This window comes from Candoia aspera, chromosome 6 (genome assembly GCF_035149785.1).
Source record: "Candoia aspera isolate rCanAsp1 chromosome 6, rCanAsp1.hap2, whole genome shotgun sequence".
Taxonomy (NCBI): domain Eukaryota; kingdom Metazoa; phylum Chordata; class Lepidosauria; order Squamata; family Boidae; genus Candoia; species Candoia aspera.
Window position 1 is genome coordinate 12866405 of NC_086158.1, and position 23246 is coordinate 12889650.

General features: G+C 38.6%; 1 protein-coding gene across 2 annotated transcripts in view; it reads right to left on the minus strand.

Moving 5' to 3' along the window:
- Positions 1 to 23246, minus strand: part of NAALADL2 (N-acetylated alpha-linked acidic dipeptidase like 2) — a 443576-nt gene that overhangs the window by 288862 nt on the left and 131468 nt on the right. For both annotated transcript variants that reach the window (XM_063306434.1, XM_063306433.1), the window contains exon 4: positions 4048 to 4198. In XM_063306434.1, the coding sequence (XP_063162504.1) occupies positions 4048 to 4198 (151 nt within the window). The remainder of the gene's footprint in view (positions 1 to 4047; positions 4199 to 23246) is intronic.

Sequence of the window (23246 nt, forward strand, 5' to 3'; positions counted from 1 at the left end):
TCCTTGTAGAACTAGAAGGCACAAAGAGGCTGTAAGACGGAGAAAAGAGCAAGAAGTATGAAAAACCTTTCACTCTTTAACCTGGGATCCTGTGCCTTTACAATACTGTAAAGGTCAAATAGTGTCTTAAAACTCCAGTTATGGATTCTGCAGTTGTGGTGGTTGGAGGGGAGAATCCATCTGCTTTTCTGATTTATTATTTAATAAACAAATTTATAAAGCCACCCAACTCACACATGGTGACTCCGGGCAGCTTGCAAAATTAAAAACCATAAAAACACAATAGACACCCCTCGGCAGCAGCAAACACATTCCTATCAGCCACTTGATTGGCTCCGAAGCAGCCTGGGGTCCCCAGGTCCACTGACAAAACCACGTCTTCAGGGCACTTCCAAGGACAGTCCTGTAGCATCCCTGAACCAGTAGTCCACCTTATCCATTTATTCTTTTTGTACTTCCTTCAAACTTCCCATAGTATTTTTTTCTAGTACATCATACATTCATATTACATGCCCAAAGTAAGTTATTAACTGTTTGCTAATCCTTGCCTCAAGGGAACAGTTAGTCTTTACTTCATCCAAGTTTGACTAATTGGTTCTTCTTGGAATCCATGGTACTCTTAGTAACTGTCTATAAATACATAATTTAAAGGTATCCTCCTTCCTTCTTTCACTCCTTCTCAATGTCCAGCTTTGATCACCATACATTAATACTGGAAAAAACTACTTCTTTGACTATCCAACCCTTATTGTCATAGAAATATCTTTATTTTTCATGATCTTTCTTTTCCAAGTTTGGCATTCTGTTTCTCCCTAGGATTAATATCCTCTACTTCTCCAGAACCCTGTCCTCTTACCTATTCTTGAGACCAAGACGACAAACTATCATCTTCACTTATTTGCCATCAACTATGAATTCACTATGTATTTTTTTCTCAATATTTTCACTTTTCATCTTACTTTCTTAATGTTTTCTCCTAAATCTTCTTCACTTTCATTAATAGTGGTGTTGTCTGCATATTGTATGTCAAATTATTAATCTGAAGTGGATATTTTAAAATAAACCTTTTTAAAAATGTAGCTTTAAGTATATTATTAATTGATATGTGCCCTGCCAATTATACGTAGGAATAGTTTTATTTCTTTTAACCACTATCAACTGTGAATTTGCTAAGTATTAACTTTCTCTTCTTAATATTTAACATTAACTCATATTGTTAACATTCACTTTTTACTTTCATAATGAGCTCTTCTAAGTTTTCGTTACTTTCTTCTAAGAACTTTGAGTCATCTGTATATCTCAAATTGTTACTGCTTGAAGTGAATATTTTAAAATATATATTTTTAAAAGTGTAACTTTAAACAAATATGAATGTTCACCCTACCAATTATATACTGGAATGAGTGTATGAGGTGCGATCCAGCTGATTGCTTCTCTTAGCAGAGATATATTCAGCTGATGAGGAAGGAAGATACAATTCTCTACCTCTCCACTGCAGCCCTTTCCTCTCACTGTCAAAATATTTTTGGCAGAAGTCCCAATCCCTCTATAATAATTCTGAGGGTGTGCAAGGCTAAGGGAAAGGAGGAATGGAGCAGAAAGTCCTGTTGTGCTGCCTAAAGTTTATGACGTTGGAATCCACACATGGAAGTTTGCTACATTTATATTGCCGATACCTGTGTTATAATGTTCAAAACTGTACAATACCAGATAGGTCATTTATATTCTGGTCTATATATTAGCCTATGTTCTCGTCTATAATTTAAAAAACCAGCAAAACAATTACTGTTGTTGTTGTTGTTGATCCAAATTGATGGGCCTGGCTGAAGAGGGAACTCAATGCTTTTTTAAAAAATGGAAAGCATGGCAAAAAAGCACAATTCCTCAGGATGGGGAAGGGGTGGTGGAAGGCCTTCTTTGACATGCCTAACAGATGAGCCTCTGAAAATACTGACATTTTAAAGGAATCTTCTGCTGCCAGCATGTCAGTCTTTCCAGGTAGACCAGACAGGAAACATGACCAGATGAGCCAATTCTACTTTATTGTAAAGCTACATAACAGAAACTTGAAGTCTGAAAATACAAATCTCCTGCTGTCTCCTTTACAGCCCGAGCAACTACAGAGGGTCCCTTCTGAACTTCTTGCTCTGCCCACTATCCAGTTGCAGGCTATGCCCTCTCTTATGTGACCATTCTGTAGGCAGGATCTTTTGCCCCATCTCCCAAGGTCTTTCCCACATACCATTAAATAGGTATTGTCAACAAAGGATGACACCTTAAAGACACCTTAAAGATATGTTTCATAGATTCCATTCTCCACCCATGCCAACATTAAATATTATTAACAAAGATAGACTTCCATCCACTAAGGATCTAGGAAGGTGTCACACCATCACAATACAAGCTGTTTTTCTTTTATATGTGCATGCAGTATCACAACTCATGCACAAAATGGCAGATTTTGAGTCATAATGGCACATAGTTGGTTTCATAATTTGCCCCCTTGACCCTGCCCTCCAGATACCTCTAGATCCATGAGGTAGGCTTATAAGAGTAGCTATACCAAGTTCTACAAACCATTTTGCCAATAATCTACCAGCAGAACAGTCAACACTTAGCAGTGATACCTTCTTTTTCTAGTGGCAAAGAGCTGCATTATGTCAGCACCTGATCATTCGAGCATTCACACAATCACAGTCAGGTGGCTGGGATCCCTTTAACTGTTTTAATGAAGCATAATGAACGGTACAGAAGGCAAGCTCCGAATAAAGATTTCCCACTCAAACCTAACTTAAAACTACATTCCCTTAGTTAGTCCCCTTTCCCATGAAACCATGTCACTCCCCCTCCCATCCAGATGGTATTCCTGGCATATCTCAACCCCATGTCCTTGATGTCCTCCGTAGCCATAATAAACCACTTCACACTCCAACTTCACACCCCCTCCCATCTGGCAACACAGGAGAAGGAAATGATGGGAGATGCTCCCATAAGGGTTTCTGTGAAACCTTTGATCGAGGGGATCTGACACATTATAACTTGCTGCCTGTCTTTTTCAATCAGCTACAACTTTGAAAAGGTGACTAGATTTTTTCCCAGTCTCAATCCAGGGATAATCCCTGATGACATTTTCCATGTAGCTAAAGTTAGACGAGAAAGAGAACTACCATGAAATCCATAGACAAAGAGGTTAAATGGGGTTTCCACAAAGACAAAGCCTCATGGGATTCTTATCATAGTGCACTCTGCATGAAAGAGTCTCATGCATTTGAACTGTAGCAGATGTATTCTTTCAGAAACTGAGGGAAATGGAGAAAAAGATTATTTATGAGCCTTTTGTTTCAGCTACAGTAAGGAACCCCAGTGGACATTCAGACTCTCAGTTTGTTGCAAGGAAAAGACAGTGTGGAAACAATTCATTTTTTGAGAAGACATATCTGGCCAAATCTTCTTCATACTTTCAATGTAACCCTAGGTACATCTGCTTCAAAAAAAACGAAACAAAACTATCATTTTTCCAATCTCAATTTTGTTTGGTACCGGTTGTGCTCCAGTCTACATTTTTTTCGAAGACTGTATAATCATATGTTTTCATATACATTTCTTCACATTTGACATACATTTATACAACTCTCTTTGAAATCATCTACCACCATGCAGACCAGATATGGTAGTCCTACCGTTGGCAGAACACTGAAAGTATCATTGGGGCTCATGTAAATTTCTGTTTTAGCTGATTTGGAATGCTTTGCGCAGAAGCCTAAAAAAAGAGGGGTTGCTTTCATGAATCACAGTTACATTCATGCAAGGTCCAAAACACTTCTAAATCATGCTTAAAGTGTGCACCCTGAACAATTCTGGTTTATGCCATTAACAGTTTGCCTATGATGCACAGGGCTCTGGGAAGCATGAAGGGGTAACACACATAGTTACAGACAGCAAAGCCCACACATCACTTTTGCCTTATGCTTTTAACTAACCATTTATTAAGTTAAGAGCTTACTGTTTATTTCAAGTTTAAAAAAATGGTCTTGGAAAAATACTCACCAACACTTGGATATCCAGGTGTTGAAGGGTCACCCCCACTGTTTAATGTTACCATAAATGCTTTATTGCTCAGGTTTTGAAACTTTGGTACATTGCAAGGGTCAGCGTAAAGAAGAGCACCTTTGAAACCTGCGTCTTCTAGCAGCGAAAGCTGAAAAAAACATAAAAGTGAAAAGGGGGAAATCAGCAAATACCTTATACTGTCATGTGTTTGTCTCTCTCCACTTCTCCAAGTGCTGAAAACTTGCACAGCCTTAGCATTTAGTGAGTTTGAGGGCACTGGGAAACAGTCACATTTATTTTTACATCCACAGGTCAAACAAAGATAAAGCAGTTTGAATACTCTTTGGTGACACTCAAAAGTTCACCGGTGCCACACTAAATCTTCCAGGAGACAAGCCAGAATCCTAAGATCATTACAGAATCCAAATACACATTTCTGACAGTTCCCTTCGGCATAAAAATAAACCAATGCAGATCCTTACCTTGGATCAAATGCCTCTCTTCTACATGAAAAAGACATGAGCAAAGGCCATTGTACCTTAGTTGTATTTTTACATATATATTGATATGGTTATGAACTGGAGACAAGAAGAACTCTTTTTCATTTCATTTCATTTCATTTTTAGGGCTGGCAGATGGAATTTCACCCTGTACTTAGCACAACTTTTAAAGGGCACCTTTAAAACATGGGGACAAGGCTGCTTTTTTAATATAATGTGACATATACTAAAAGAAAATAATACAATAAGGAAAATGTATATTTAGTTCATTTATATATAGTTTTCCTCTGTTGCATGTCTTTTGTTTTGTCTTAATAGACTTCAGGAACCAAGAAACAGAGAATACAGCATGCTGCTCTGTTGTTACACAACCCATTTAGAGAAGAAGGTGTTCAATTGCTAAAATTACAGCATGGCCTTAAAAGAGAAATCCTGTTTCTTGGCAACAAACATTACAGCATTCCTTCAAACCTACGCATTTTTGTATTAAATAAAGAAAAATGTTTCCAGTCCAACCAGTTGAAGCTCTCTATGAACTAGGAACATACAGACAAATTTTCAAAACTTATTCATGTTGAAATGATTGGCATTTCTTGGTGTTTCTGGAAGATGCTCAGTGTGTCTTCTCCATGCTTATTATTTGCAAGCTCAGATAGAAATGACTTCTGGACACAGAATATTATTAATATATGGAATTCACTCCCACAAGAGTGAATTCCATATATTAATAATATTCTGTGTCCAGAAGTCATTTATTCAGAGGATTAAATAGAACAGTTTTAGAAAGGGGGTTGGGTTTTTTTTGCTTGTATCAGCTTCCCCTGAATTTGTCATGGCTTTAGAGAATGGAAAACCATCATTACATTTTTCCTCTAGACTTGTCTTGTTTGGGATTAAAATGTATTCCAAACTTTGCAAACCAATATGTTAACTCTTTGTCTTGTACTTACTCGCTGCGTGTACTTAGGATGAAACATTTATGGTACGAATCAATGAAAAGTTTATTGTGCTAAAAGATCAAAAACATTAAAAGAAGCCAGCCTGGGCCTTTCTCCACATGAACCTAACAAGCATATGGACATGCCCTTGCAGCCTCCTCTGTCCGCAGCTGACAGTTACCTTAGCTGTTTCAGAGTGAATGTTTTTTTTCCTGTGGAACAACAAGGGAAATTGGCAATGTTCTGATATAATCAGATTATATTTCACTGTCCATTTGGTTGGTGTTGGTCTCAAGTGGTCCCTAAGGGTTGGGAACAGCCTAGCACCTATTGACTGTTGCTGGTCTCCTTCCCTTCAGTGCCTGGGCAGTCTTCCATACTACTCAGTTTTAGACAGAAGGAACATCTAGTTCTTTCAGAACAAGTTTTTACTCCATAACTTTCCCTCCATGCCAATCCTCATTCAGATACCTGCTGATCTCTGGTTCAGACAGCTGTATCAACCCATCAGCAGCTGATGGGGGGGGGTGCAGAGGTGTGGCATGATGAAGCAGGGGAGAGAAAGAATTGGCTTTCTCTCTGCTGCTTCATTGTACAACTCTCCCTGTGCCTATCATATCTTGTTCAGGCTGCTTTTGAATACAGGTTTAGCACTTTTCTGGAATTGTGCTAAACCTATGTCCAAAAGAAACCTAACTATGAGCTGAGAGTTTAGCATGATTCCAGAATATTGCTATTCCAAAATCTGAAAATAGGACTGCTGAGGAATAATGCTAAATCCATGTCCAAAAGGAACCCAATGTCATCATATGCCAGTCAACTGATAGTTGCCCCTACCCCCACCCCCACCCCTGCATACATCCATGCAAAACAGTTGTAAAGACGAGAGCAGGTTTTGAAGGACAACTAAACTTATCAGTCTAACCATTTATGAAAACTCGTCTCTTCCCTGGGCTCAGCCTAAGCTCCTATTAAGACAAGTTAATTGTGAGTTGTTTCTTCCAGGTTGGTGATGTTTGTGAAAGGAGAGGGTAATGAAATTGGGGGGAATCAATCAGTTCTTATCCTTAAAATCCCTTGTACACTATAAATAAGAACAACAACATTTGTTGATATGATGCCTTCAGCAATATGGAATCTCCAGTGGTAGCACTAAATGTTATGCTGTTATAGTTGCCTGCCAACTCAAGGATTGGTGGACAGCACTAATTCAGCCCATGGACAGTACTTCACAGCAACACAATATCAGCATTACTTACTGTATAATCAGATTTACTAGACATTTACAGAACTACAGTGCCTCCAGAAAAACCAAAGACCTAAAAATAGAAGAAAATAAAATTATGGTTTCATTCAATGTCACAGCACTCTTTACGTCCATAGATCCAGAACTAGCGGAATAATCCATGGCAGCAGTACTACACAATACACCCAACCTAGCCAAATACACTAAGATTGAAATCCCCAGAACCATGGACCTCATCAACCTCTGCGTCTCTTCCTACTTTCAGTTTGATGGACAAATATACCAAAAAATCAGAGGAACACCCATGGGATCACTATTCTCAGGACTCATAGCAGAGACTGTAATGCAGCATCTAGAAATTATAGCACTCCCACACATACAACCTGAAGTATGGATCCAGTACGTAGATGACACCTTCATCGTAATAAAAATGGAACAACTGGAGAAGACACATGAAACAATCAACAACTTCTTCAAAGGAATAAAATTCACAAGGGAAGAAGAAAAGAACAGCACATTACCCTTTCTGGATATCTTCATCAGCAGAGGAAATGACAGCACATTAGAAATGCAAGTCTATCAAAAAACAACTCACACTAAGTGTTACACTACCAAAGCAACAACCCAACCTCCCACAAAAGGAGCTGCGTAAGAACATTATTCAGATGACCACAAATGCACTGCAGCAACCCAAAACACCAGAAAAAGGAAACAGACCACCTATACAACATCTTCCATCAAAATGGACACCCACACATCTTTATCAAAAAGTGCCTGACCACTCAACCCACTACAACCCAACCAACAGAAGCTATGAAAAGGATAACACTGACATACATCAGAAACATCTCAGAAACTATCAACAAACTATTACAACCACATGGTATCACCGTAGCACATAAGCCAACTAAAACTCTTCAAAGCATCCTAAGTAACCCAAAAGACCCAGTAGCCCAAGAAGAAAAAAACAGGAGTCATCTACAACATACAGTGCAAGGACTGTAGCAGCCACTATGTAGGACAGACAAGCAGAAGACTAGCAGAGCCCATCCACGAACACCAACTAGCAGTCAGAAGACACAATGAGAACTCCTTAATCTCACAGCACATGGACAGACTCAACCATACTTTCAACTGGGAAAGTGTGAGCATCGTAGACCAAACCAAATCCAAAAACGCCAGAGAATTCCTGGAAGCCTGGCACTCAGACAAAGCAGCCATCAACAGACACATAGAGGTAAACAACATTTACACACTATTCAAAAGAGACAGTAAAAAAGCCAAGAAGGAAACAAAACTACCAGAACACATCCTCTCCAGCAGCCACACCCAGATAAACAAGGATTAACACCAGACAAACAATGAGGTAGAAAACAACACCCTAATCAAGGAACTACCAAGGAGAAAACCACACCAACACTGGCAGGGCAAGCTACTGTATATAAACAGGGAGCAAACCCCACATTCACTAGCACTGATGATGTTACCTAGTTGGGTCATGAAACGTCTGCAAGCAAACAACCAAGCTCAGAGAGCACCAAGGACACCACAGTTGTAAAGAACTTGCTAGTTTTTTTTTTTTTTTTCATATCAGGGTTTACATGCTGTAGCACAGAATTTTGCTATATTGTGTGTTACACTTGAGTGCCCTTCTGATAATCGGAAGGAGGCTCAGAAGTCATCTGGATGACCTAACTTTTTCAGACAATGGATGAGATACTTGTAGTATAGTAAGATGTGGACAACTGCTTTGACAGCAGCTGACACATAAAGACCTGTTAAATGTTATAGTTTAAAGAGCTGAAGATATCTAAAATATTCCCCATGTTTTCTTATGCTGAATAACTCAACACACACACAAAAATCTGACTCTGTTTTTCAAGTCAGAGTCTTCTTTCTTCTAACGTGGTAGCATTTTTGTAAAAGCAGTAGAATATAGTAGTCCCATAAGTATTTTGCCTTCTCTCTTCTAATCTGGCATGTATACTGAAAACAGAACTCTTTTTAGTCTACAGGGTTCACTGTTCAAACATATGGTCATTGTTTTAGGATTTATGCTAGCTATACATAGGCAATAATTTGATTTCTTTTTAAGGGGGAAAAGCCAAGCTGATTAAACTACAATTTTCTCTTTCTGTATGACAGGAGAAAATATTAAGTTTTAAATTTGAAGTGCAACTGTGCCTTGAGTCTCTGGTTGTTGACACTTGAGCCAACCTTCCCATCTGTCCATTCCCAAAGCCTGCCTTTAGAAAAATCATCTGTTCCTCTCAGTATTGCTGAAATCAGCCACACTTTAAAGATAGAGTGTTGCCATTCTGTCTGTCTCTCAGACCATTACACCATCTGAACCAAATAGGAGACATTTCTTTTTGGTATTCTCTGTAATCTGAAAGTGTCACAACAATAATCACACGGTGGTGGTAATGAGACCTGCTGTGACTCTTTTATTCTAGATTAAGTATTTTTTCAAGTTTTGCAAAAAGTCATTACTGTGGGAAAGTATGGGGACATGCTTGAATCTACTGCTTTCAACTTTCTGGTGTTTATGAAGGCCTGAAGAGAAACTGAACCTGTTTAGAGTGGTCCATACAATTGAGGACTATGTGCAGTTAAGTGACCAAGGGCATCAAACAGTTTCTGTTTCTTCTTAGAAATTCACTGGCTAAGGTCTTGTCAATTTCAGGCAGCAGGGCAAGCTGGCACTAATCAACTAATCAAAATGACAGAGCGGAGGTTGTTAACTTGTGGTTAGCACTTATTAGGGAAGGGTTCTGAAGACATATCAAAAAATTATGCTCTCAACCCACTGAACAGAATGGGAGTTCTAGGTTTTGATGCCTGCCTGCCTGCCTGCCTGCCTCTTTCTTGCTCACCAACCTCCCAGATGTATTGTTAGAATAAATGGCATTAGAGAGGACTAGGAGTGGTCAGACAGGTATGGAGTAAATAGCTGAATCTCTACAGCTGCATCCTTGATATACCTAAAGAAAACATAAGAAGATAGAGAATTCACATTGTAATTTTCCTGTTTGAAAATCCTGAACACCCTATCACTTCAACCTGAATTAAAAAAACAAAGTGGGTGCCTGGAAATTGTGGCAAGATTAAGGACTAACTCAACCCACATCACAAGTAATCCAAAAGAAGTTGGCACAAGAATGTATCTCGGTTCACAGTGCAAAATACCATTATCAATGATAATGAACCAAAGCCTGTCTTTCTTAGTTGGACAAAAGATGCGTTCCTGGATATGCATTCTAAATTCATGCCGAAGTCCCAATTAGAGCCATAAGGATCTGTTAGTAATCACTTTTTCACTGTACTAATTGGCAATGCATAAAATTACCTATGGGAAGCAAAGTGCCATTTATACCATCGGTAACAAAGAAAGAAAGAGAGGGAGGAATAACTGCTTTGCCTTGCAAGAATTTAATTAGATGTCACCCTGCTCTTGTTCTGTTGTTACAAGGCACTGTGCTTGTGTTAGCTATTATATCAACAGAGCCTGAATAAGAAGAAAGCAATGTACACATCTCTGTTTCTATAGAAATCTTTCAGCCTGTGCTATTTTAGTAAGTAAAGCAGCTGAGACCCATTTTGGCTCAGTCTTAATTTTGGAGCACTACATTAGATGTTTAATCATGCTGCCACTCTTCTCACTGGAGATGCTAGAGGAGGCAAAGTTCAATGAGATCTTGTAGAATAAGGCTGTGTTACTTAATGATCCACAGACTAGTACCTGGTACAGTAGCCATGAAGGCCTTGGAAAAGATATGAAGATGCCAGGATGTGCCTGTTCCTACAAAGATCAGTATGGTGCAACTTTAGTATTCTCTGCGTCACTTTATGGAAGCAAAAGCTGGACTTTGAAGAAGCAGGAGAGAAAGATTATCGACACTTTTGAAGTTTGGTGTTGGAGAAGACTCCTGAAAATACCATGGACAGCCAAGAAGACAAACAAATGGGTCATCAAAAAAATCAATTCAGAGTTCTCACCGAATGACCAATGACCAGGCCCAAATTATCATACATGGCCACCTTATGCGAAGACTCAGCTCTTTTGAAAAGTCCATAATACTGGGAAAGGTGGAAAGAAAGAGACCCAACTTGTGGCAGGGTGGATGGATTCAGTTACGTTTGTAACTGCACCATTGGAAGACCTAAATCTTAGGGGCAGATCATCATGGAGAAAATCTATGGGATTGTTAAGAGTTGACACCAACTTGATGGCACATAATCAAAACTTAATGATTCAAACATCTTAAAAGGGTGGCTTTCAAGAAGCTAGGCAGAGCCAGGCTAATGCTCAAGAGCTCCAAGATGATAGGGGAAATTCACCTGTGTCATCCTGTTCATCTTTTTATATCAAAGTAAACCATTGCACCATATACAGTGGAGATGGGACATATGAATCAGGGATAGGCTTTTTCAACTACAATTCCCACCTGCCCAACCATATGGCAAGTATTTGTGATAACTGGAATTCAAATAATACTGTATATTCCAGTACAGTATGCTGTTACATAACAATGTTTTCAGCTCTGTACACTCACTTTTTACATGGATGACATTAGAGAAGAATGATTTAATCTATAAACCCTTTGTGTGGACTTTTTCTCCCTAGTCTTTTCAAAAATGGATAAATAGTCTTTTGTCAAGATAAAACATGCATTCTCTCTTTCTGCTCTAAAACACATACACAAAGGAATCTCCTTAAATTCTCTCAAATAATCCTCTTCTCCCTGCATCGTCTACATTTAGAGTAAAAAAAATGTTATATGTGAGTGAAATGAGAATAGAAAAAAAAAAGACTCTGTTGTTTGATTCTGTGAGTTAACTATGTATGGTTCTCATAAATTATTGTTCTTAATATTAAAACTTCATTTCACTGCAATTTTTGGCTTCTAAAGTGGTTGCATTTCACTTGGCAATGGACAATCTATAGTTTCTCTCATGATCGCATTTCTTTTCAAGCCCAGATTAGTTGTGTCCTATTTCCACTCCACTTAAATAAAGCTTTTTAAAATTCTATACCAATTTGTAGCCAAGTTTTCCAGTGAATTTCCTTTAGACTACATCCTTCTTGCAAACAAAAATTATCTCAAGGATGCCCTTTTTTTTTTAATACACCTATTTCTTTTGTTCTCATAGGGATCTGCAGTGGAAGGCAAATAACGTGACATACAGATTTATATGCAATGTTCAGATGCAAGTATGAAATGCTATTTTCTTTATTATGCTACAATTGGAAGTCTAAATTGGGTTGCGTTGAGGCTGAGTAGGAAATTTTTCATCAGTCTGATTTTTTTTTAAAAAAGCCCAACTTCCATATGTTAATCTACTTTTCACTAATTGGTCAGAGATATCCAGTTTAGAAGGACAAGTGGTGCCATACTTAAATACTTACCATCAGAACTGTGAAGGATTAAGACTGGCATGATAACTTCATTAAATATGCTGTAGCATCTCTAATGGTGAAAAGACAATCCCTTAGATTTGGGGTCCAGGAAAGGATAAAGAAACCCTTTGGGACCCCTCTAGATCATGCATTCAAATCATGGGGTTTGAAGGTATGATGATTTGATATCTGGTTCACTCAGAAGCTATCTGTCTGGATGCAAGCTGGGACAATTTATATCGGTCCAATGGCTGAACTTGCTCGGAGCACCATAAAAAAGGGCAACAAGTTTAATTCTAATCCAGCCAGTAGTGAGATTAACAGATTGTCTCCTAAAATAAAATTGTGGCGTTAGTTCCACAAGTATATGTGGCCTGTCTTTTTCTTTTGAAGGAATGTAATAATTATATGGCGTGGTGGGTAGGGAGAGAAGGTTAGTTCAAGTAGAGCAGCATCATGCCCTGCATCTCCAAGTCAGTCTATAGAGTATAGAAACTCTGGAGAACCACATGCACTCAGGCAATGATATCTGCAGGGCAGGTCAAAATCCAAAGGTAGTGGGTGTGCATGTCTCTCAGAGCTCCACAACGTTGTGATGCTGAAACTCACCAACCTATAACAGTATTTCCCCCCTCCTGCCACCTAGTGTTGAATTATGTTCTATAAACCACTGGTTGGCTTAACATACTTCTCTAAAAAAATAAGTAACACCCACCAAGCTACAAAATTTCTTGAAAATTACATTGATGCCCCTTCAACTGATATCTTTGTATTGCCACCACATATCCAGAGACCTTCGAAGACTTTTTTTTCTCCAAAAAATTAAATGGCACCCTTCCCCTGCCAATCATTTGCCAAATTCCTCAGCCATTGATTATGCAATGCAAACATAATGACCAACAATCTGACTGAGTATTATAAGACCAATGTCCATTCTTAGCACTTGAGAATGCATCTTTGGGACAGACATCCTTGCCTCTTCTTTCTGGTACTTGTGGTAGATGGCACATTTTCCTTGAACTTCAGCAACAAGTTAAAATTGCTCTCTGGCTTTGCTAAAACATTTTCAGGTAAAAGCTTTCTGAACAGATGACCAGCCTTTTGCTACTTCGGGAGACAGATATTTCAGCTTGATGCTGCCAAAAAGACAGCAAATAAAGCACAAAAAAGCAATCAAGCAATCATTCATCAATATAAAATCCACATTTTTTTGTCTTTGCTATGCCAATTCCTCCTCCTCCAGCTTATTGCCTATTCTCAAGATAACTACAACCTAGAAAGTTAATGTGTTACTTAACATAATTAGAGATGGAATAATGATAGCAGCAACAACAGTTTTCTTAGATAATTAAATATACATGCTGCTAGCTTTCTGGACTTATTTTCAGGGACTTTTTATATATCTCAGTGTGCCAGTTTTATGGCTGGATCTTACTTATGAATCTGCAAAAGTCCAAAACATTCAATTCCAATTAAAAATAAAATTGAACTACAACTCCCTATAAAGAAGGGTTGATTGGACTCAATGTGTTTTACTTAATTTCTCTCAGAACTAAAATAATTTACTTCTTAATACAATCTAGGAAAAAAAAACCTTTTGTGTTGCATGAGTACATACCACAAAAATCTTTCACACAGCTATTGCTTCATGTCATACCATATATATTTTAAATACTCATGAAAGGGAGCATTCTTTGGGTAATTATAATTAAATCACCGCTAAGGACTGGAACAAACCTTTTAATATGCACTACTGGATATTAATGATATGCATAAACATTTGAAGTGGGAGTCAATTTGCACAGATTATTGTTATCTGAAGCAGACTTCTCCCACCTGGTGTCCATTTGATTCTCACTCCTATAACTTTCAGGTAAGAGTATTCTTTCCAGTATCCTGTGTAGCAAAATTGGGTATTTCAATTCCAGTGGGTTATAATGTTATGAAAATTAACCAGAATGAATTTATGATAGAATTCCATATACCCTAAAAGCTTGGGGAAAAAGTCCAGGGAGGGTATTGAAAGGAAAGTTAATTTCTGTCTAAGATTTAGGAATAGGCCAAGAGATCTATTTAAAAATAAAAGTTGGGGGGGGGGGAAACTGTCCTGCTTGCAGCAACCCCAAGCTCTTTGAAGAGTTGAGAATTCTTTTTTGATCACAGGTATGGCAACATCAGAATTAGCAGAGGTCTGTCAGTGTCAGGCTTAGCCCAAGAATGAGAAGGAATCAATCCAGCCAAGTTCAGTTCTTTATTTGCTCACACTGTATAGACAGAATCTTGCCAGACTCAACCTACTCTACTCTAACCTAAAGGGAAGTAACCTGGGAGGCTCTAGGGTGTGGCTACTCTGAGCCTCTTACTCTTCCCATGTTCCAGCTCTGGACTGTGTTTTCTCTTATCTTGTTCCCCTCCTTGGAATGTGCTCCCTCCTTCCTGAGAACCAGCTGAGTTACTGTAGCCCATCACAGTCGATTGAGATGGGTTGAATATACAATGCTGGGTGCTTTCAGCCTGGTCAAAATTCTTCACCAAATTTATGGGCAAAGGAGTTGCATTTGTGATTTTCCCAAGTTTCTCTAGGCAAGGGTGTCTTCAGGGAGGGTCAAAAAAGTCAACTTGGTGGCCACAACCAATTAATCAAAGCACCACCCCTTTTCACCTGCATCAGAAAAGTCATAATTGCAACCACAGTCATGTAATTGAAATCCTGTGCTTTTTTTTTTTTTCCTTCATACATTGGGGGCTTTGATTGCATGATTGTGGCAAAAGTTGACTTTTTTGACCCTCCCTAAAGTTATCCTTTTCTTCAGGAAAAGAAAAAAAAAATTAACAGTGATACACCATGGCTACTGAATAATCCCAATGGGAGACCTTTGCCCCTGATGTCTTCCTTCTGAGTATTGTCCTTCCTTCTGAGAAAGGGTGGGAAGCCACAGTGGTTGCAAACCACTAAGGCAGTGTATCTCAATCCCAGCAACTTTAAGATATGTGGACTTCAATTCCCAGAATTTTCCAGCCAGCATGCTGGCTGGGGAATTCTGGGAATTGAAGTCCACACATCTTAAAATTGCTGAGGTTGAGAAACACTACACTAAGTTAATTGGCACATAGCTCATTGGTGTCTCATAACTAAATAAGGATCAGCACTGAATATCATGAGATTGTCTCATCAATTATTTTTTCCTTTGAAAGCATTCAGAAAGCAAATTATTTTTCATCAAAATGGATAAGAACTGGTAGTAAAAATGGAAAAGAATTTAATTGAGCAGCACTAACCAAATAGTTAACTACCTGTCATAAGACAGGCACAGAATAATAGATAATGTGTATTGTACACACATTTATTTTTCTGAAACTTCAGCAAGTAAACTCCTTTATTTAAATGCTTTTGGTCAGGGCATTTTTCATGGGTGCGCTGAAGTGTTGGGTAGATTTACAATCATTAATGATGCATAGACATAAATAAATGCTTTTTGTTACAGTTTTCACTCTGAGGAAAAGTGCACCTCTCAATACTACATCCATCCCTACGTGAAGCTAAACCCTGTTTTCATCAAGCTACGGCATGGTTCTCAAGAATGATGGCTGTATATGACACATACAAAAAGCGGCACAAATTAATCACAATCAAGGGTAGGTCAAAAGCATGACAGTGCTCAGAGAGCTGAGAAACCCACACAGAGGCCTGACCATGTTTTGAGATTTGAATGAGACGTAATGTCCAGCCGGGAAGCATCTGCTCATCCAGCTGCTGTGCATACTGTGTGGGTGGCAATTTTCAGCAGAGAACAGTCTGAAGGGAAAGCTGTAGAAACAATGAGTCATTAGAGATGGGAAGCAGGATATGTGCCCTTAACGTAATTGAACATACAGCATCTCAGTTGTTATCTGGCTAAAAAAAACAGACTTGGGTACAACACTGGGACCATTGTGACCCAAGCTAAAGTCAACCTTAGAACTCCCTATGGAAACCCTAATTTGAGGCTATTCTCTCTCTGCCATCTCAATCCATAATGTATGGTTGTGGTGGGGACATGATTTGGGGAGGCTCGTGTAAAAGCTACGTACCGCATGACAGATGCCCATTACAGGTAGTCCTCACTTAACAACCGTTCATTTAGTGATGTTTCGGACTTACAACAGTGTTGGAAAAAACAACTTACGACTGGTCCTCACACTTATTACCATTGCAGTGTCCATGTGGTCACGTGATCACAATTTGGGCGCTTGGCAATCGGTTCACATTTATGACTGCCGCAGCATCCTGTGCTCATGTGATCACCATTTTTGACCTTCCCGGCTGGCTTCTGGCAAGCAAACTCAATGGGGTATCATGTGATTCACTTAATGACAATGTGGTTCACTTAACGCCCGCAGTGATTCGCTTAATGGCTGCTGCAAAAAAGGTTGTAAAGTTGGGTCAGATTCACTTAATGACCACTTTGCTTAGCAACCAAAATTCCGGTCTCAGTTGTGGTTGTTAAGCAAGGACTACCTGTAACTAAATAGACAAGAGAAGGAGGGAAGGAAAAAGAAAAGAACTACACATGCAGCCATAATGCATTACAGAGGATCTCAGGCCAATCTTTCCAAGGGTATAGCCTCTAAATATGAAGCAACTTTCACTTCAAGAATTCCCACTCAGGAAAAATTGTGGTCCGAAGAATTCTGGAGAACTCCATGCTCAGGAAAGCCCCTCATATACCTGAAGAATGCTCAGAATGCAGCAAGAAAGAAGTTGAATCCTTTGTTATCTGATTTGTGTTTGTGTGTGTATACACATGTGTGTACATACATACACAGAGACATACAATTGAACAATCCATAAGAAATTCTCAGCATAGCATTATTCATAACATGACTGTAAGTTAATTAAAATAAATCTGTTCCAATTACAAGGGGCCTTTAATTTCAGATTAGAAAACCCACGCCCTCTGTTTTTCAATGGTTGCTTTCTTTGTGCCTGCCTTTATAGCCATGACAATATAAAACTGACATTTAAAAATTGTCCTCTTCTTTCAGATGTGCTATTCTATGCAAAAGGCAGAAATATAAATAAACAAATAAACAAATGTACAAAGGAAGACGACCAGCTCTGACTGTATTCTTTGATTCAGGCTTACTCTTAAAATACTGCTGTGCATATTACATAATGTTTGGCTGTAATTCAAACGTCCTTCTCCTCAAAATCGTAACAGCCTTATATGCCATCGCTCTGCTAAACTCTTACAGAGGTTTCTCTGGAAATGAGCACGGACTGAAGCAAGCAATGTTTTGTAACTCATAATTTAGTCCATAATTGGTTTCAGCCATTGGCTGAAGCAATAAAACAATTACACCAATTCAGGGTAAAATAAAAACAGAAACAATCTACAGCATATTAGATAACCACGTCAAGAAACACGTCATATATCCCATTTACAATCAATTATATGGTCATCAAGCAGGAAATGTTGATGGGTTCTGTAGCAACCAACATCGTTGTTCAGTTAGGCATGCTATTAACTTATGGAAGCACTCATTCTGCTTCCTGCTGACTGACCAGCTCACACAAGCTCCATGTTCCTTCAGAGAAGCCCCCTTGGACTTTGCTGGGGCCTCCTAGCTTTGTGGAGGGCAACAGAAGACAAGAAAAGAAAGTTCAGCCAAATAGTGTATACCCTTACAATGCATTTTGCTTCCATTTCCAATTTCCTTGCCTGGGAAGGAAACTTGAAGCAGAATTAGAATGTTCCTGCTGAAAAAAAAATATTGACATAGGCAAGCAAAGGTGTCGGTCACTGTTCAGCTAACAGGAAACAGGATAGTGTAAACACCAACCTGCTTCCACACCTTGCACTAATATCGTTTATTTATTTATTTATTTATTTAATTGATTTTTCGAATTTTGCCACTGCCCATCTCCCCTGAAAAGAGGGACTCTGGGTGATTGATTGAGTGCTCTACTGAATGTAGCCTATTAACTTAAATTATATGACCCATGAAAGCATCAGAATGCACCTGCTAAAATCAGCAGTGAGTATGCTCTTGGTCCACCTCATCAACATAGGCATTTTTTTTTCAATTTTATACATTTTATTTTATTTTTTAAAAAATGGGCAGTCATGGGCTGCATCATTAGGACAATGATATAGTAACATAACCAGATGTGTGTGTTTGGTGGGGTGAGGCCTTTCAGACATTTTGACTGTTTTTGGTGGTGGTGGGGATTTTTCTTTGCCACACACAGTTCTGTTTCTTTTTTCTACATTGCTTGGTGCTTTACAACCATAATTCAGTAGCACGGCTTCTTGGGGGACAGGTAGCCACGTAAAGGGGGACTCTACACCAGGAATGGGCCATTATACATAGACTGACCTTTATGGTCTAGGTTAATATTAACCACTCTGGCTGGCAGCAGTTCTTGGGACATGAATGCAAGGTTTTTCACATCATTTGCTGCCTGAGATTTTTTTAAACTGGAGACAACAGGAATTAAATATGAACTTGTCAGCATTTAAATCAAGTATCCCAGCTCTAAATAAAGGTACTTGGCAAATGTAGTTCCCAAACAAAGAAGACTTTGCACACCCTATGAGTGTTAATATTGACTGTGTTTTTCCCAGGGACATCTTTATTCGCAGCTTGACCATGCCCCACATGTTCTGTCTGAAGTTAGCTCCCAAATAATTTTAGTCTGCCATTGTGCAGCAGATGAACTGCTTTGGAAAATAATTGCTTAAAGCTAGAAGCTTTGACAGCCACTACAGCAGTGTTTCTCAACCTTAGAAAGTTCAAGATGTGTGCACTGCAACTCCCAGAATTCTGGGAATTGAAGTCCACACATCTTGAAGTTTCCAAGGTTGAGAAACACTGCACTATTGTAACTTTGCCCCCTCACCCCCACCCCTTATATCTGTTTTGTACTAAAAGTAAGAGGGATGGTGTTTTATTCTCATAGCACATTTAGCACTGATTTAATCATTTCATGTTTGACAATTCTCTAAAGGTTTAAAATTGTAAATGGCTGTTATATTTTAACTAATGTTTGTAATGATAATGTGATGCAGGAGCCACACAGATACACAGCATGTTCTTCATTATGCCAAAAAGCATTTTGAAAACGTGTTACTTGCATTTACACATGAGTGATTACACTCCAATCCATTTCCCTCCCAGTGTACATTAGTTCCATATTTTTTACAATTATATACAGTGTAAATTGATAAAAATGAATTCAAGTTTCAGTGAATTAATTTGGAATTTTTGTTGCTGAGATTAGGGAATGGAGATATTTATTTAATGCAGCAAACAAAGATTAAAAACAAATCTTATCAATGAAGTTTATATCATCTCATCTAACTTCTTGCCCTACCACTGTCTATATGAGACAGTATTTTAGGATTAAGAAATTGTTCTGGATTTTGACTAGGAAATCCAGGTTTAAATACCCCCAAATCATAAAAAGATTATCAACAAACCATAATCTCACAATTTTGCTTTTCCTCATAAGACTGTTGGGAGGATAAATATATCTGCCATATATATTAGAAGTGGGGCATAAGATTGGGCAAAGTCTATATCTCAAGGTCAAGCAAGGTAATACAGAAAATGATTGAGATTTCTGCCCTGAATCAGAAGTCCTTTCAATCACAGACATAGAGAAATTGTGGGATTTGAAACAGTGACATTTACTCAGTTCATTTTTGCCCAGTCTCTTCTGAGTGTTTGTATGAAATGCCTGCCCTAACATAGTCACCAATTCATTTTATAACACTTAAACATACAAAAATATCAACTGAATTAATCCCTTGTATTTCAGTCTCAAAAGTCAGATCTACTGCATCATCACTTCTAACAAACTTCCCTTTCTTTCAGTCAATTGCTCACTTTTCTGACATTTGACATGGGTGTTCCCCATCGTAATGTTGCAAAATTTACCTTATTCTTTCTTAAACACCTAACTCATAAGCACTTCTCTAAAACACAAGAATAGATCATAAGCCAGTACAATTTAAAAATATCCTCCCAGATTTCTGTGAAATTTGGTGTGCTTTGTCCCGACATAGAGGTCTAGTTTTCATGTTAATGAGATTTACAGGTTTGCTGTGAAAATAAATTAGATGAAGGAACATACATAAAATATGTACTATCACAAACTGTTTTAGGGACACTCTGACCCTGTTTTCAAACAGAGATAGAATACATATTCTTCTCTCAATGCATATTTTTCTCTCAAAAGTCCTGTGACTATTGCCAGATTCCAAATATTTATTATACTTGAAACTTGCACTATTTTAAATAAAGTCAGCTATCTGAAGTGGTCTAAGACCTCAAATTCCCTCATTGGTGATTAGAATTTCCTAGCATAGCAATGGTGTGGTAAAATGATGTACACAATCAATCCTAAACATGCTTTCTGAGATGTATGGCTTTTCCTTTTAATGGCATATAAAAACAAATCCACAGTTTATCTTTTAGAATGAAATGGAATGATATAGTAAAAACTCTGATGTATCTTGGGTAGTAACAATGAAGGGACTTTACTAAAGCCTCATAATTCTATATATTTGAGAAAGCTACATTTAAAATTGTGTCAGTTATGGAAAGTTGTGTACAACAACCTATGCAGATCTTTTATTTTAGAAAAATCACTGAAAATTAGATGTTATAGGATATATGGGACTCTGTTATGGAGTGGATTTAGACTAATCTGTTTAAGCAGGTTTAAGGACTGTTGGCAGATGCTGGGAAAGCCTTTAGCCCAGGAGAGGTCAAAAAAGTCACACACCAAGCATTTCTATAAAAATAATTTATTTACAGAAAGCAAAACAAAAACAAAACATATTTAAAGGACTTAGCTCCCTTGGAGCAAGCCTTGCTTGGCTACATTGCCGGCAGAGAAAAAAGAGGAAGTAAGAACAAGTCCGGGCAGGTTTTCTCCCCCCCCCCCCAGGTGATTTGCATGAAGCACGTGAGAGGAGACAATCACTTGCAACCTTTTCACCCGGCCAAAATGACTAGGCACAATAGCAGCTTAATCTATTAGTAGGAAAACCTCAACAAGGACTGTTAAGAGAGCTCTGTTTGCCTAGATCCTTTTTCTCATTAACCTGGTCACACTGATGAGATAACTCAGTGTGTTACTGTTTCTAAATTATTCATGTTAATTTGTTGCAGCAGAAACAACCATCCCATTGTACCTTAAAATAAACAAAATAACTGTGGGATGTGCTTTTCTTAGCTACAGTCTACTTCATTGGTAAGACAGAAATAATTTTTGAAGGGAAGAAGGGTTAACTATGAGATCTGAGGGACATGGAAGACTTAAAGTTATTTTGATTTTTTTTTCCATTCACAAAACGCTTTTCTGTCAGCTTCATTCCTTGCATTTCCTTTTTTTCTTATGTCACTGTTCATGATTGTCTCCTGGCAAGGTTTTTCAGAAGTGGTTTGCCATTACCTCCTTCCTAGGGCTGAGAGAGAGAGACTGGCCCAGGTAACCCAGCTGGCTTCATGCCCAAGGTGGAACTAGAACTTACAGTCTCCTGGTTTCTAGGACAGTGCCTTAACAACTACACCAAACTGGCTCCTAAAGTATTGTGGCTTGGAATGTTAATGAATTATGGGAAGTAGAACTTCATCTGTGGAAGGATTACTGAATGCAAGAGCTGTAATCTGCTCTTGGCCAGAGCAAAGTTACATTCACCTTTAGGCAGGCATTGACAATGCTATATTATTTTCTGAATTGTAGCCATTGAGCAGCTACATATTATAAAATTATGGAATTATTAGAATTAGTTGGAATTCTACCTTTAGAATTAAGTATAACTGCAGTCCTACTTCATCCAAATGTATCATAGATTTATAGAGAATCATGAAACCACACAGCCTTCTCTAGAGCATACTACAATGCCCTTCTCTCTGCATTATTTTTAAACAAGCAATGCACAGAAGTGGAAGAAGACAATAGAATAGGAAGGACAAGAGACCTCTTCCAGAAAATTAGAAACATCAGAGGTAAATTCCAGGCAAAAATGGGTATGATCAAAAACAAAGATGGCAAGGACCTAACAGAAGAAGAAGAGATCAAGAAAAGGTGGCAAGAATATACAGAAGACCTGTATAGGAAGGATAACAATATCGGGGATAGCTTTGACGGTGTGGTCAGGGAGCTAGAGCCAGACATCCTGAAGAGTGAGGTTGAGTGGGCCTTAAGAAGCATTGCTAATAACAAGGCAGCAGGAGACAATGGCATCCCAGCTGAACTGTTCAAAATCTTGCAAGATGATGCTGTCAAGGTGATGCATGCCATATGCTAGCAAATTTGGAAAACACAAGAATGGCCATCAGATTGGAAAAAACCAACTTATATCCCCATACCAAAAAAGGGAAACGCTAAAGAATGTTCAGACTATCGAACAGTGGCACTCATTTCACATGCCAGTAAGGTAATGCTCAAGATCCTGCAAGGTAGACTTCAGCAGTTCATGGAGCGAGAATTGCCAGATGTACAAGCTGGGTTTAGAAAAGGCAGAGGAACTAGAGACCAAATTGCCAATATCCGCTGGATAATGGAAAAAGCCAGGGAGTTTCAGAAAAACATCTATTTCTGTTTTATTGACTATTCTAAAGCCTTTGACTGTGTGGACCATAACAAATTGTAGCAAGTTCTTAGTGGTATGGGGATACCAAGTCATCTTGTCTGCCTCCTGAAGAATCTGTATAATGACCAAGTAGCAACAGTAAGAACAGACCACGGAACAACGGACTGGTTTAAGATTGGGAAAGGAGTATGGCAGGGCTGTATACTCTCACCCTACCTATTCAACTTGTACGCAGAACACATCATGTGACATGCTGGGCTTGAGGAATCCAAGGCTGGAATTAAAATCTCTGGAAGAAACATTAGCAATCTCAGATATGCAGATGATACCACTTTGATGGCTGAAAGCAAAGAGGAACTGAGGAGCCTTATGATGAAGGTGAAAGAAGAAAGTGCAAAAGCTGGCTTGCAGCTAAACCTCAAAAAAACCAAGATTATGGCAACCAGCTTGATTGATAACTGGCAAATAGAGGGAGAAAATGTAGAGGCAGACTTTGTATTTCTAGTTGCGAAGATTACTGCA